Below are 16220 nucleotides of genomic sequence, written 5' to 3'. Positions count from 1 at the left end.
TTATTATTTATTGTTTTTGTACATATTATCATCTTCCTATCCTTATTCCAATAATTATTTGTGGTCGGCATCATATGTTTTTTATCCATATTACAAAAAGATTTGGCTTATAGTTTTACGACCGGCCGCCTGCCTGACGTCAACTTTCTATGTTTTTGTACATACATATGTATATACACTAGATTATCCGCTAATCTTCTTCTAACTGCATTGGGTTGTTTAAAGAGATCTATCTGTTTTAGAGATAAGTTCATCCTTGCTAACAAGTTATGAAACTATATCTTTTTTGTCAAGTGCAGTATATATGATATATATATATATATATATATATATATATATATATATATATATATATATATATATATATATATATATATATATATATATATATATATATATATATATATATATATATATATATATATATATATACTTTTTAATTATATGAAGACATTTCCTACATATGTATATGCTTCTAATGTATCGCGTATTATTACAATAGTACTTAGGTACGCCTATTATGTAAACCTTTTGTAAGCGATTCTAAAAAATGAGGCTCACAATTATGAATTTCTTGTGACTGCGTTACGCGAAAAGACCGCCATTTGTAAAGCAATTTTCATAATTCTATGTAGTCGGTGTATACCTACCTATGCGCTGGTCACTTAGCTCGAAGAACCGACAACCGACGGGGAGAGAAAGGTTATTGAGTTGCGACCCCGTACGGGCAAACGCAGTGCAGGACGAGACCCACTAGATAGAGTGATGACCTCAAATGACCCATTCGTGTTTCAACCGTGAAGCAGTTGTGTTTGCATAGCTGTGTTTCGGTTTGAAGGGTGGGATATGGCGTGAATTTACAGGGTACAGAGGAATAACATCTGAGTCCTCAGGAATGGCAACGCATGGGGGTATCATGGGCGAAACAGTATACTCTGTTATGTTCATGGTACTGCTCATGTTTATAGGCGACGGTTACCACTTTCCATCAGGTGGACCGTCAGCTTGTCTGCCATTTTAAGTTGTATAAAAAAAAATGCATTGCAGGGAGTCAGTGGATGCAGGTGGCTCAGGACCGTTCCTTATAGCAGCCTATGGTTCAGGTTTATGTCCAGCAGTAGACGGTTAATGGCCGAAATGATGATCAAGATGATGATGACGATGATGGTATCTATCTAATCTTGTATTGGTAACGTATTAATTATCCGAGGATTGAAACTACTCGGTTTCCTTTGTGGAGCAAAATACTAATTGTTGCAAAGCAAAATCTTCGTGTAGTACATGACTCTATGTTTTAAATTAACAAATATTTTTAATATAATTATTTATTTATTCTTTATTGCACAATAAAATTTCGTACAAATGGCGAGCTTAATGCCATATGGCATTCTCTACCAGCTAACCATTGGGTAAAAACAGAAAGCGTATGAAGGGCAGATGTGGTGAAGAATATGTGACAATTATAGTAACACATTAAGGCAATACACAATATAAATATAATATACACATAAGAAATGCACATATAATACATAAACATTACTTTTAATATATATGGATAAACTAATACATATGAAATATGTACATATATATATATATATATATATATATATATATATATATATATATATATATATATATATATATATATGTGCAATTAATATCTATTAATATTTCGTCATTGCCTTTCTTTTCCCGTCGTCGTCGTGAGAGTCGACTAAGGGAACTTAATGATCGGAGAATGGGCAGCAGTTCTTAAAACATCACCAAAAGCCTAACTGCGGTTGCCAATCCGTCTGGCAAGCGTGACAACTACTAACAGAACCCCCCTTATTGGGGAGGCTTATGTTCAGTAGAGAACAGTTAACGTCATTTATTGATGTGTGTGTGTGTGTGTGTGTGTTTATAACACACACCTTGATATACAGTTTGCAGAAGCAAAATGAATTTATAAAATATCTACATCACAAAAAAAAAGATTCTCAATTCAAATCACAGAAAAAACAAATGTTTTGTTTCACGGAATTAAAACGGTTTGTTGCTCGTTTGATTTTTTTAATGAAACATACATTTTGCAACTGATTTCGTAGTTAAATATGACATAAAACAGTTTAACGAAATCGTTGATACCGAGGGGCCATGGGTTTAGCAATAGTGTATAGATTTCATAACACTGGTTTCATATGTTATGGTCTATTTAAAATAGTGTAGTGAAATTTGTTTACATTAGGAAATAAGTTGCATTCACCATGAACAAGACTAGTTAGGGATAAGCTTTTTTAATATATGATAATGGTATGGTAACCCCACCCGCGCTATCGGTATACACCGGTGGGGTACCAGTGAAGGATGTTAGGTGAGAACGAAGTAGGTCAGTTAGCCCATAAATGGCAAACAAGCTGACGGCCCACCTGATGGAAAGTGGTAACCGTCGCTTATAAACATGAGTAGTACCATAGACATAACAGAGTATACTGTTTCGCCCATGATACCCCCCATGCGTTGCCATTCCTGAGGACTCAGGTGTTATTCCTCTGCACCCAGTAAATTCACGCCATATCCCACCCTTCAAACCGAAACACAGCGATGCAAACACAACTGCTTCACGGTAGAAACACGAATGGGACAGAGGTACCCAAGCAATCGACTCTTGTACTGAAATGAAATTCTGAAATTTCGGACTCCATTTCGTGTTTTTGTTTATACCAAAATCGGACCAATAAATAGAGTTTAACATTTCGTTTGTCATACATTCTATCATAAAAGTCCAAAAAAACATTTTTAATATTTTCAAACCGCTTGTATTATGTAATTTTAACATCAAATTTGTGTTTTGCTTGGCTCCGAAATTTCGGAAAACATTTCATAGTAGGTCCTCGGTTTATTACAACCTATATTTGTTTTACTTCATTGTGAAGTATTGTTATTGTTACATACGCACATTAAATGTTTAATTAATTCAAATTAAGCTCTTAATTGTATTTTAAATAAATTTTATTTACCAAGAGACATTTTTAAATTGCAAATTACATCTTTTATACGAAATTCTGTGGCGTACATGGGTATTCAACATTACTAGTGACCGTGAGTTATTTTTGTGCCGGAAAGAAGAAAAACATATATTCGTAAAATTTTTATGTGGCATGAATATACAATGGTATCATTAAGCTCTTAGTGTTATATGTCCAGCATTGGACTTAAATTATCACTTGATGATATACTATGCGTTAATATAGTTTATTTTCTCGTGTTTAATTGTTTGTACGTATATAGGTATATTGTTTATCAAGAGAATAAAATGCCCGAATACCAAAGATAAAGAAAACAACCATTTTCTATGCCACTTACTATTGAGAATTTGAATTTAGAACCAATATTTTCAATCAATATCACAGAGTTTTGGCGCGAAATTATTTATGTTATGGCAAAGCTGAGTGAAACAGATAAAGTGTGTTCTTTTTTCAATACCTAATTATGTCACAATATTGCCTTTCAATGTATTAGTTTGATTCATAATCTAAAGTTTTATTTTATCTCCGTTTTGAAGGAAGAGAGTTACCAAGTAACTATGAAATAAGATGGCAAGGAAGTAAAAATAGGTATATTATAGAGTAGTTTAAGATAAGTTTAACTGATCCCTGACAACCCTGGATATTAAAAAATAAAGCTTCACTTCGTACTCTTCGAAGATCTTTAATATCCACCCGACATTCTTTATAGATTTGTTGCTTATAACTAATTATGGTACACACTAGTCTTGTGGTGAAATAAAACTTATCACCATTAATTTATCACATCACTATCACTTATCACATCACTCCTCATCGGGGTCGAACCACATTGAGGTCACACTCGAGCCGCCCTGCTCCCTCGCCTGCTCCTCCGTGATGATCCTCAGAACGACCACTTCCATCATGCACAGCGCGAAAAATATCAGGAATATCGCGAAATTAGATCCCTGGTGGTGGAACTGGAACGAGTTGGACGACGGCCCCGGAGGCGGCCACGCTGCCACCCCTGAAGCGGCCAAACTCGATATCGTCATGACCGGTGATCACAAAACTTTGAGATTCATGATCGATATTCGATCATAGTCACATCACTAAGCCGAATCGATTATTTGTAAATCGAACGTGTAGTGTTGTCGGAAGGCGCGACATTAATGTTATCGGGCCGACGGCCGTGCGGCGGTGCATTGCTTGCAGCAATCCGCGACTTATGAAATATAATTCGTTTGAGTTAGAATCCACTCGTTGGGAAACGCTCGCAATGCGGGTGAACGCAACAGTTTTGAGGTCAAGGTGGCGGCGGCACTGGTCCAGTATGTGGCGACCTTTACGCTGATACATTTTGGGTGTATTGTAATTATGTGATGCCGCAAATATGGAATACTAGTTGTGATGCTCATATTGTTTTGTTTATTATTATTATTTTACTTATTTAGCTTATTTACTGTGTTGCGGTGTACCCGTAAGGAGTAACCTTATTAATATTATAGATTTTCGAAATACGTTTGTGTCGTTTGTTCATAACATAGATTTAGTATAATGTACTAAGTTCATACATAATGTTTAAACGTTGCACATGCTAATCTGATGTAACAGAAATAAATAGATACTGATCCCAAAAACAAAAAAAAAAAAACGAAACACGACTGTAATACTGTGTATTACTGACAATTTTTTTTTATTTAAAAACTAAACTAAAATATGTATATAAAATATCACAATTCTTTGCTTTGATAGATAATGTAATTAATACAAACTTTTTTGCAATAAATAATAAATAAATGAATAACTAAATATATAATGTGTTAAAATATATAAAAATAAAAATTCTAAAAATATTTAACCAAACTAAATATAAATAACACTTTTAAGTTTTCTTATACATTTTTTATTTTAAATTAATTTCTTTGAAGGTTTCAGGTTTCTAATAAGAATACAAATAAAATATAACCAATTTTCAAGTAAAAACATTACAAATATATATCAATGTATAATAACCTTATTTATTAAAGTTTAAAAAAAATTCCTGTAAATTATTAATGTCAAAATAGAGTAAAAATGACAGTATATACTGTAATTACATAGATGAACAAAAACAAGTTCAACAACTATTTTCGTGTAATGCTATGTTTATTCGTATAGTTTACAAAGACTCCCCGGAGTTATCCTCGTTCCGGCGTACATCAACAGATGTTGATATTTCTTTGGAAAAGATCCTGCTTGTAAACCCCAATTGTCCAATCAGGATCATGTTGGAATACATAAGGAGGGAGTGCAAATTGGGAATATATGCGAATTTCGATCTTTGCAGTGAAAGTGGAGGACTTATGGGCTTGTTCGATCTACCCACATATGCATATGCGACAGAGAAATTCGAGCACAAGAAGATTTATTATCTTATTGTTATAAAACAGGTAGGTTTTTTTTATACAACTTAGAATGCCAAACAAGTTGACGGCCCGCCTGACGGAAAGTGATAACCGTTGCCTATAGACATGAGCAGTACCATGGACATAATAGAGTATACTGTTTCGCCCATGATACCCCCATGCGTTGACATTCCTGAGGACTTAGGTGTTATTCCTCTGTACCTTGTAAATTCACGCCACTCTTCAAACCGAAACAGCCATGCAAACACAACTGCTTCACGGTAGAAACACGAATGGGACAGAGGTACATATATATATATATATATATATATATATAAAGTATAAAAAAAATATATATATACGTTGAAGTCAAAACTCTTAACCAGTCAAAACTACTTTTGACTTTTACTTTATATATATATATATATATATATATATATATATATATACTTTATATATATATATATATATATATATATATATATATATATATGTATATATATGTATATATATATATATATAAAGTAAAAGTCAAAAGTAGTTTTGACTGGTTAAGAGTTTTGACTTCAACGTATATATATATTTTTTTTACATACTATATTTTAAACAGGAAACGTACACCCAGACCAATAAATCATTCTTCACTGGTCTTCACCAGCATATACCGATAGCACAGGCGGGCAGCAGATAGCACATCCCCTCAAACGAGGATAATGATGACTCAATGATGATCGATTTAATAAAGATTATTAACTAGACGCTCTGTAATATATGGCCAATACGGTTTGTTTTTTATAGGAAAGTGACAAACGTGTCTCAGTGTTGCCGCAGCTGAATCACGAGAATAAGATGTATGTGGAACTGAAGTCGAGGGTGAAACGGTTTCTTCTTACTGGCGACACCAGTCTTCAGGTGTCTCCGCCTGGTAAGGTGACCCCACCAGGCAAGGCCACCCCTCCGCCGCACGCCAAAATAACAAAGAAGAAGTAGATTTGTAAAATATTAAAACATAATTATTATATGACACTCACATGTATTAAATACAAATACCAGAGGGAGATTTTGTACAAAAATCGTTTGCTTTTGCAACTCTGTTCCATTCGTGTTTCTACCGTGAAACAGTTGTGTTTGCATGGCAGTGTTTCGGTTTGAAGGGTGGGATATGGCAGTGAATTTACAGGGTACAGAGGAATAATTCCTGAGTCCTCAGGAATGGCAACGCCTCATGTATTGCATATCATAGGCGAAACAGTATATTCTGTTATGTCCATGGTACTGCTCATGTCTATAGGCGACGGTTACCATATATATAAGTTATAATATGGCTTCATATTAGTAGTTTTATTTTTTAATGTTAAAAAAAAATGTTAAAGTTGCATAAAAATAAATTAACCACCATAATCTGTGGTATGGTAATAGATTATGCGCCACCTGCCCTTTTCTATCTGTTCTCCTTTAACTAAAGGTTGTCTGTAAGAGATTGTCCTAGCGATAAGACCGCCTTTTGTACCTTTATGTGTATATTTCAATCTGTATTTATGTTACTGTATTTCACTTGAATTATTCACTTGTCATTGTATATTTTTATTTATGGTGCAATAAAGAGTTAAATAAATAAATAAATAAAGTAAAAACTTTTGGTAAGGCGTTCATAGACAGTATAGCGGTAATATTTTTTTTTATTAGCCGATCACTAAAGTTTTTTTTTTTTTAAATACAATAGTGTGACCGGACGAACGCAGCGGTAGTGCGCACTCCGGAAGTACGACGTTATGGTATGAATAATAAATTTTACTTTATAAATATTGTATGAAGTGTGATACGAAATAGATATAGGATCATTGACTGAGGATATTGAGTCATTAAGCAGTCTACGTGCCACCGAAGTGTACGGCATATTGAAAAGTTTTGAAACCCAGGAAACATACTGTGGTAGAGCTTCCTTAAATTTTACAAATAAAAATGTATAGTTCAATATGTTTCTAAACGTATAATTCGGCAATTTTTTTTTTTCAAATATCTGTTGGAGTCAACGCAAGATTCTTATGGAGAGAAAAAACTGTCTGGAAAAACTCAAAAAACCCAATTTTTATTTTTACTTCTGAGTGAGAAAGATAGGATCTGCTAATATAAAATATGGACCAGAAATTAAGGAATATTGAAATATTTAAGATCGGGACTTAGAGGGATCTTGCCTCCTTAGATATGTGGTAAACGAAACTGTCGACAGATACGTTATCGCTACTGTATGTATGAGTGTCTTTCTGTATGCTGCACTAAGTGTAACGTGAAATCTGTCAATAAATTTGTTTGCCACTTCTATCAATCTAGGTATATAGTCGGCGAGCGGTCAACATTAGTTTCCAAGTGTTTACTGATTAATCGCCTGATGGTGCCTCGTTTAGAAGCTAAACTCATGTCGTAATATGGGTGACGGTCAAAGATTGACAGCGGAAAGGGAAGGTCGTAACGCCTCTAACTAGTGACGGTCAGTTCTACGCATCAAATGTTCATACGCATACTAATAGTGAGCCCTTTTACACTTTATCGTAACACGGTACGATAATGGAATGCATTCGAAAGATCTATTTCTTTATATATTATTTTTTTATACCACGAAGGTGTCAAATAAGTATACAGCGCACTGATGGTATGGTTGTAGCCTATGGATGCCTGTAACACTAGGGGTGTCACGTGCGCGTTGCTGACCCTGAAAATACCTTAATATATCCTATTTAAAGAATCCCATACATATAGCTTCTAGGGAAAACCTCGGCAGGGAACCCATTTCATTGCCTGAGCATTCGCTGGAGAAAATACCTTTTAAACAGTACTGTACGTATTTTAATGTTTTAATTTGGTAATTTTGTAAAATTACTGTTTTATAAACCACCATAAATTAAATTTATAATAATTTCAACTTAAACCTATTAGAAATTAAGTTTATATTGTTCTTTACAATAAAAATTTCCTTGTGATATATCAAATTTAAATCATAGAACTAAATTGAGAGAAATGACGGTTTATATGCATGAGTTTTTAAACAATTATAGATTATAAGCACTCGACAGAATTTAAAGTTCATTTCTATAATTATAAATTTGTTTAAAAATAATTTCATATGATTTTATTGTACGATATCGTGGCATATCACGATAGGGAATAAAATGGCCACCTAATGGTGGCGAAATTGAATAAATAATAATCCAAAAGCCAACTATTTAATTTTCTTTATAATTAACTTTTTGCCCGTTTTTTTTTTAAATGGTTGATAATGGAATGGTAACCCCACCCGCGCTATCGGTATACACCGGCGCGGCACCAGTGAAGGATGATAGGTGAGGATGAAGTAGGTCAGTTAGCCCATCGTGACGAATTCAATAAGAATTGTTTACGATGGTTTTCAGGGGGAACCACGTGGAGGTCGACCTAATAAGGTATATTGCTAGCAATGAGGCTGTCAAACTCCATTGCCAACAATCCTTTTCCCCCCAACGTTACTTTTTGCCCGTTTCTTCGTATGTGGAATTTTGGATACTTCCAAAAGTTTTCCTACTGGAAAAGTAATGAAATAAGCTATTGTTAGATGGCATATCAAGATAAAAAATACACCAGTTTTTACATTAGACCTTTAAGAATACAACTGTGAAAACAGCATTTAATTACGTACAGCTATTTTTTGTATGATGCAGGACAAACATACAGGCAAAAAAAGTTGTAAAGTTATTGTTTTAACTTCTATTGTTATTATTAAAATCGCTCATATATTTTTGTTTTTAAATATATCCCATGTGTTTATTAAAATTTTTTTAATAAGATTATTTTTGTTACGTAAAAATAAAGGTATGTATGACGTATTAATGACAGGAATCGCGAGTGTAACTATCAAAATATTAAACGACGCGATGGATTCTAATTTGGCACAGCAACGGTCGGCCACTGGCGCAGTCAGCAGAGCATGTCGGGGCACGTCGCTCGCTGGCCCACTGATAACCGGCGGATTTGAGGATACCACGGTTGGAATACGAACGCCGTAATTGGGTGCTGACATCGTGAAATGAAAGGTTAAACGAGCGGTGATCATCGATTTCCAGTTATGTATTGTGTCAACTAGACATTATTGCTCAGAGAGATCGATACTGGCTGGAATATAATCATCTGGACCTATTGAAATGTTTTTTACGTTTTTTAAAAAAAGAAGTTCGATTCCTTTATTGAAGCATTCTTTTTTTCTAAATACCTCTTTTTTTGGATACGTGACTTCAAAGAATGACGTTATTGGGCTAGTATATGTTTTTTATATAACCTGGGATAGCAAACAAGATGGGCCACCTGTTGAAAGATTACAAACATATGCAAATATATATATATATATATATATATATATATATATATATATATATATATATATATATATATATATATATATATATATTATCTGTTTTCATCAGGTGAACCTGTTATCCTTATTTATTATATGATACTTAGAATGACAAACAAACTGATGGCCCAACCACGTGGAAAGTGGTAACCCTCGCCTGTAGACATGAGCAGCACCATGGACATTACAGTATAGACTATTATGCCCATGACATGGATGTTCTTCCTGCCGTGCCTTTGTACCCTGTAATTTCATTGCCATATCAACTTGATATCCTTACGGATATCAGGTGTTACCATGAGCTATATAGAATAAATAAACAGTGGCAATGCTCATTATACACGCAAGGCATAGCCATTCTTGAGGATTACGTTATATAACAGGGGCCAAAGTCAGTAGAGTCAAATGGAACTGGTCGTGATTTCTCACCCTCCAAACAAAAACACAGCCATACAAATTTATTTTTATTTATTTATTTATTAAATACAAGAAATTTACAACAGCGAGTACATTGGAGCCCGCACTAGGCAAACCTGTATCGCGGGAGTTCATAAGAGATTTTTTTTTATGGGTGAAAATGGTACGGTAACCCCGCCTGCGCTAACGGGATACGCTGGCGGAGCACCAGTGAAGGGTGATATGTAGATGAGAATGAAAACAGACCAGATAGCCCATGATGAGTTCATCAGGAATTAACCATGATAGTTTAAAAGGAGAACCGCGAGGAGGTCCACCTGGTTGGGTATATTGCTAGCAATGGGATTCTCAGTCTCCATTACTAACAATCCCTTTTCCTCCCTCCATAAGAGATTACCGAGACACAGTGATTTAGAAATATAAATTAAATGAAAATACTAAGCCAGTTTTACGAAAACAACAAGTTAGAATGAAGTGCATCGCGAAGACATGCCCATATTTCCACTGTGTCGTCATTTAAAGCGATTATTACCAAATTCACAGTACTGTCAGGTTGCACAATAAATTATTGAGCTTTGTGTATTGTGATGGATGTTAAACAATGGTGGTTCAGGAGGAAATTATTGTCATTTCTTTTGTGGGTTACTCAATGTATTGACTGGTATCCTGTGTTCGAATTTACTTAAGTGTCTAACAGGAAACTGTTACAGGTATATATTTTTTATGTTTGTTACCTTATAACTTCGTTAGTTGTAAAACGATTTGGAAATTCCCTTCTTTATCTGAAAGGATATGCTTATTTATTCTTTATTGTACACAGAAATTATAAACATATAATATATATTAAATAAAGATGTACAACAGGCGAGCTTAACTCTGTAAGAGTTCTCTTCCAGCAAACCCTGAGTGGAAAAGAGCATTAATTACCAGCGGGCAGTGTGCGTACAATAATAGAAGGAAACATTATAGATGTTTCTATTAAGAAAGAATAAATATGTTGACATATATACAAAGTAACTCATATAATTTAAATCAAAATACATACATATCTGTATATAATAATACATATACATTTACACTAATCTACACTAATATTATAAAGAGGAAAGATTTGTATTTTTGTTTGTATGTTTGTGATGAATAAACTCAAAAACTACTTAGCCGATTTCAAAAATTCGATTTATCTCATAGAAATTTTACCAAAATCTATTTAGTAATTTAGTTTTTAAATCAAAATAAGTCGTTTTATCACAATTGAAATTGGGTTTTCTTGTGAAACATAATTTGATTTTAATAGTTTACATATTAAATTTTTGCATAAATATTGTTATTCTATTTTTATATTGTTTTGATAAAACAGTGATTCATTAACGTCATGATACTTAGGTTGTGACGAATCATCAAGTAATTAAGATTCTATTGCCAGCAAGGGTTTTCAAGGCTATAAGGATAGATAGTCCTTATTCTTATAGTTTAGCTACAAAAGACTCTCCCTATAAGAAAATGTTTATTTATTTATTTATTTCGAATTAGGCACACCAACAGTATACATATTATACATAAAATAACATTTCTTATGTAGCATGCTGATATGCATACCCATAGCAGGCGTACACAACATTGACTACAGATTATATGCATATAAATGTCATAATATAATTAATATAATAAATAAAAATGTTAGTCTATTATATTTAGATGCTATTATTTTGAGTCTTCCTTCTTTCGCAAAAGTGCGTTCCTCTAATTACCTCTTACAGTATCCTGGAAATGTAAAAAGTTTGTGGCCACTTGATAGGTAGACATATCGCAATTTATAATAAAAAAAAGTGTAATCTTTTTAAATATAGATATGCGGTATGGCAATGAAATCACAGAGTACAAAAGACATAACACTTTAGTCCTCAGGAATGGCAACACATGAAGGGTATTCAGTATACTCTGTTATATCCATGGTACTATTCATGTTTCTTTCTTTATTCTTTATTGTACACAAAACATACTGTTAATTACAATTCATTATAAACATAATGTACAAAGGCGAGCTTATCTCTAATAAGAGATTTCTTCCAGCAAAACCTTTCCATGTTAATTGTGTTATTTTAAAAATAAAAATAGGCAGTCATACGATCTGCATATATTGTATAACGTACTATTCATGTTTATGACGGTTATCGCTTTCTATCAGGTGGGCCGTCAGCTTGCTTGCTATTTTAAATTACATAAAAAAAAAGTTGGCAAAACATGGGCAGTTTGTCTGGTGTTGTTAGTATCTACGGGCTGCGGTGATCACTTACTATCAGGCGTGCGACATACTTGTTTGCCACTTTTTCACATAAAAAATACCTGAGCAATCTGTCCATAAGGACAGAAGTGAAATAGTACATTTTTTATACAACTTAGAATGGCAAACAAGCTGACGGCCCACCTGATGGAAAGTGGTAACAGTCGCCTATAGACATGAGCAGTACCATGGACATAACAGAGTATACTGTTTCGCCCATGACACATCCCATGTGTTGCCATTCCTGAGGACTAAAGTGTTATTCCTCTGTACCCAGTAATTTCACGCCATATCCCACCCTTCAAACCGAAACACAGCCATGCAAACACAACTGCTTCACTGTTATATTTTCAACTATTTTTAGAAAAAAAGGTGATAATGAAAGGTGGCATCTATTTGATGTGTTAAAGTTAAGCTGAGACTTTATCCACGTTAATTCCAAAACCACTTCGTAAGCCGGACGGTAGTTTGATACCGCGTTACGTCAAGTTTACTTATATGCATATAAAGTTATTATTTAATTATATTTCGCGGTAGATTATTCGTCCGGTTAATTATTTTAACGAGCATTACTAAATAATTACATATTTACTTAGTTTTATATTGTTTATTATTACTCAATTAAACAATATTGGTTTTAATAATTACATTTTAGAGTGCCTAATTATGATTTTACATAATTATTAGGTTTATTAACAGAAAACGGCGTAATTGGATAGTAACTTAAGAACTTCCGTGGATACAGGTTCGAGTCCGATGTGTCTGTTGAAAACAATGGTATTATAACAAAAATAAAAGGAAATTATTTTACTGAACTGGGTGTTGTCTTGCGGAAGGCCATATCACTGGTTATTTGATTAAAATTATGTCGTTTAATTCCGCTATCATTAGTATATGTGTGACTGTCAACACTCGAAGATTGACCACCTTTATTATTACTACCAAAAATTCTACAACTTTCCATATTTAACTTTCAATCTCCGACTGCTATTTCGTCCACGCATCTTTTGCAACTCGTCTTTTATAAATGAAAATTATATATATATATATATATATATATATATATATATATATATATATATATATATATATATATATATATATATAAATTAAAAGGAAAATAAGCGAGTCAAAATTGAATCTTGGTCACGACGCTATTTAACAGTACTATTATAACATTTGCATTTATTTCCGCGTAAATGACAAACACTAGCTATCTAATATATATATTTATTATTTTTAATTTGTATTTTATTGTAAAAGTCTGACAGAAGCACAATTATATAATATTTTATTTGAGTTTTAATATTAAAATAGTAATATAGTGAGAAATTAAACTTTTACCCTAGAGAAAGACTTTGTGAAGTCGTCTGTAGCTAAGCCAAGTTGTATTTTTCTATATGTTCAAGTTTGAAGAATGAAATATGCCAAAATTATTACTGCATTTAATGATTTAAAAACCACCAGTATTACCAGCATTTATATACTGCGGTGGCTGCTAAACATACCGCGAACCGTATGCAGTTTTTATAAAGCTAATAATTAAAATTATTCATTGATGGTTTTGACTTTGTTCGGTTATTTGTAATGGTTAAATTTCAAAAGAAATCAGTTCTTATTAACAACAATATATAAATAACTAACTATAATAATGTCTCCATAATATTACTAAAAACCGTTTTGATTTTTATCGTATATATTTAGTACTCCATATAATGGTACATACCTAAAGAATCTCAATTAATTTTCAATAGATTTGGTCAATTCCATCAAATTAAGAATCACAATAATTAAAAACAATTGATGGATTAGTAAACAAATTGACACAGCACTATTAATCTACCTTTTTTTTTCTGTTCACTATAGTATTCGCAAAATTAACACTGGCCACAGAGAAATTATAAAAAAAACCTTCGAAGATTTTAAACTTTTTTAACTGCGTTCGCAAAAATTAACACTGGCCACTAAGAAATCACAAAAGATTATTCCAATATTTTCGGTCACAGCACAGCACTATTTTTTAAATCGCGTTGCATTGGCGCGAACTGTGAAACGGACTGACGAGTGGGTGTACCAACGGTGCGGGCGGCGACATGCCTCATGCGTTTCAAATTAAAAATCCTCCCTCGAAATTTATTGAGGTTCCGTGCGTAAAAATATTCGGTACGTTAATAGAAATTATAATAATGACACATACTTATCAGACAAACTATAATTGCGCTTTTTTTATTTGCGAAATAAAAAAAATAAAAAAACTATCGATATATGTTGATGTAATTTACAAAAAAATATCCAAAAAGAGAATTCAAATACGAATAAAGAACGAATGAGGTTTAATTTGCAACGTAATCATTACAAGTTACCTGCATTTGAATAAAACGCCTTATCTATTTATGTCAGAGTTAGTAGTACATGGTAAATGGTAAAGGGTACACATAATTTGAGGGGGGAAAGGGATTGTTAGCAATGGAGTTTGGCAGCCCCATTGCTAGCAATATGGGCATATTGCTAGCAATGGGGCTGATATCAGGTCGATCTCCACGTGGTTTCCCCTGGAAACCATCGAGAACAATTCTTGTTGAATTCGTCACGATGGGCTAACTGACCTACTTCATCCTCACCTATCATCCTTCACTGGTGCTCCGCCAGTGTATACCGATAGCGCGGGTGGGATTACTATTTCATTATCACCCATAAAAAAAAACACATAATTTGATTGTGTCGAAGGGTGTCGACCATTATCATCCAAGATCAATAAAAAGAATTTACCAGAGGGAGACTTTGTACAAAAGTTGATTTCTTGGGTACCTCTGTCCCACTGTTTCAACTCTTCAAAAAATATTAAAGTGAAGTGGACGTTAATATATATCTTTGGTAAAACTTATTACATTCCTATTTATCGTTTTTTTTGTATGGTTATTTCTTAGTTTACTTTTTTATACCCAAGTTTTTATTTTGTGAATATTTTATACAGGGTGAGAAGAGTGTTTGTTAAACATTGGGTCTAATAGACCCATTGCCTGCAATACATCTTATCAGGTCGCTCTGGAAATCATCATGAACAATTCCTTCATCATTTATTCATATATCTGGTGATCTATCAGCTCGTTGATGAAATTTTTTTTTATGGGTGAAAATGGTATGGTAACCTCGCCTGCGCTGACGGGATACGCTGGCGGAGCACCAGTGAAGGGTGATAGATGAGAATGAAAACAGGCCAGTTAGCCCATCATGATGAATTCATCAGGAATTAACCATAATAGTTTCCAGGGAGAACCGCGAGGAGGTCGACCTGGTTGGGTATATTGCTAGCAATAGGATTCTCAGTCTCCATTACTAATAATCCCTTTCCGATCTGATGAAATATTGGGGATATATATATTATTATACTTATACTGATACATTACATAAGCAATTTTGTTTGTAGCTAAATGGCATGCCAGTGCTCTGCTAAGAATAAGAACTAGTGTTCAGCCATAAGTCGCAATATTACAAAATACTTTTAATGAAAGTCCAAAGAGCGAATTTTGCGGGCCATTTGCAATAGTCCCGTCAACTGTTTGATAACTCTACGTTTTAAATTCGCGTTTGATAAATTATTGAGCAATTGTTGACTCGCGCAGCATCTGTTACGGTAGACTGCAGGTGATCTCAATAATCTTGTTTTACTTTTTGTTTATTGTTATTATTCATAAAAGAATGATTTTTGTTACATTTTAAAAAAAAGTAGGTTGATTATTATCAATCAAAGAGGTTGTTTTATA

General features: G+C 33.4%; 2 protein-coding genes across 8 annotated transcripts in view; both read right to left on the bottom strand.

The window, feature by feature from the left end:
* Positions 1 to 16220, bottom strand: part of LOC113518558 (uncharacterized) — a 142215-nt gene that overhangs the window by 77178 nt on the left and 48817 nt on the right. The window lies entirely within an intron of this gene.
* LOC113518559 (uncharacterized) lies at positions 3775 to 4576 on the bottom strand. The gene has a single exon (XM_026903542.3). It carries the CDS (start codon positions 4040 to 4042, stop codon positions 3812 to 3814), a length of 231 nt encoding a protein of 76 aa, XP_026759343.1. The 5' UTR covers positions 4043 to 4576; the 3' UTR covers positions 3775 to 3811.

This window comes from Galleria mellonella, unplaced genomic scaffold, assembly GCF_026898425.1.
Source record: "Galleria mellonella isolate WM207_F2 unplaced genomic scaffold, CSIRO_AGI_GalMel_v1 utg171, whole genome shotgun sequence".
NCBI lineage: Eukaryota > Metazoa > Arthropoda > Insecta > Lepidoptera > Pyralidae > Galleria > Galleria mellonella.
This window is presented reverse-complemented; position numbering and strand designations above follow the sequence as displayed.

Excerpts from the sequence above, each read along its gene's own strand:
- LOC113518559 (XM_026903542.3), bottom strand. The coding sequence starts at position 4,042 with ATGACGATATCGAGTTTGGCCGCTTCAGGGGTGGCAGCGTGGCCGCCT.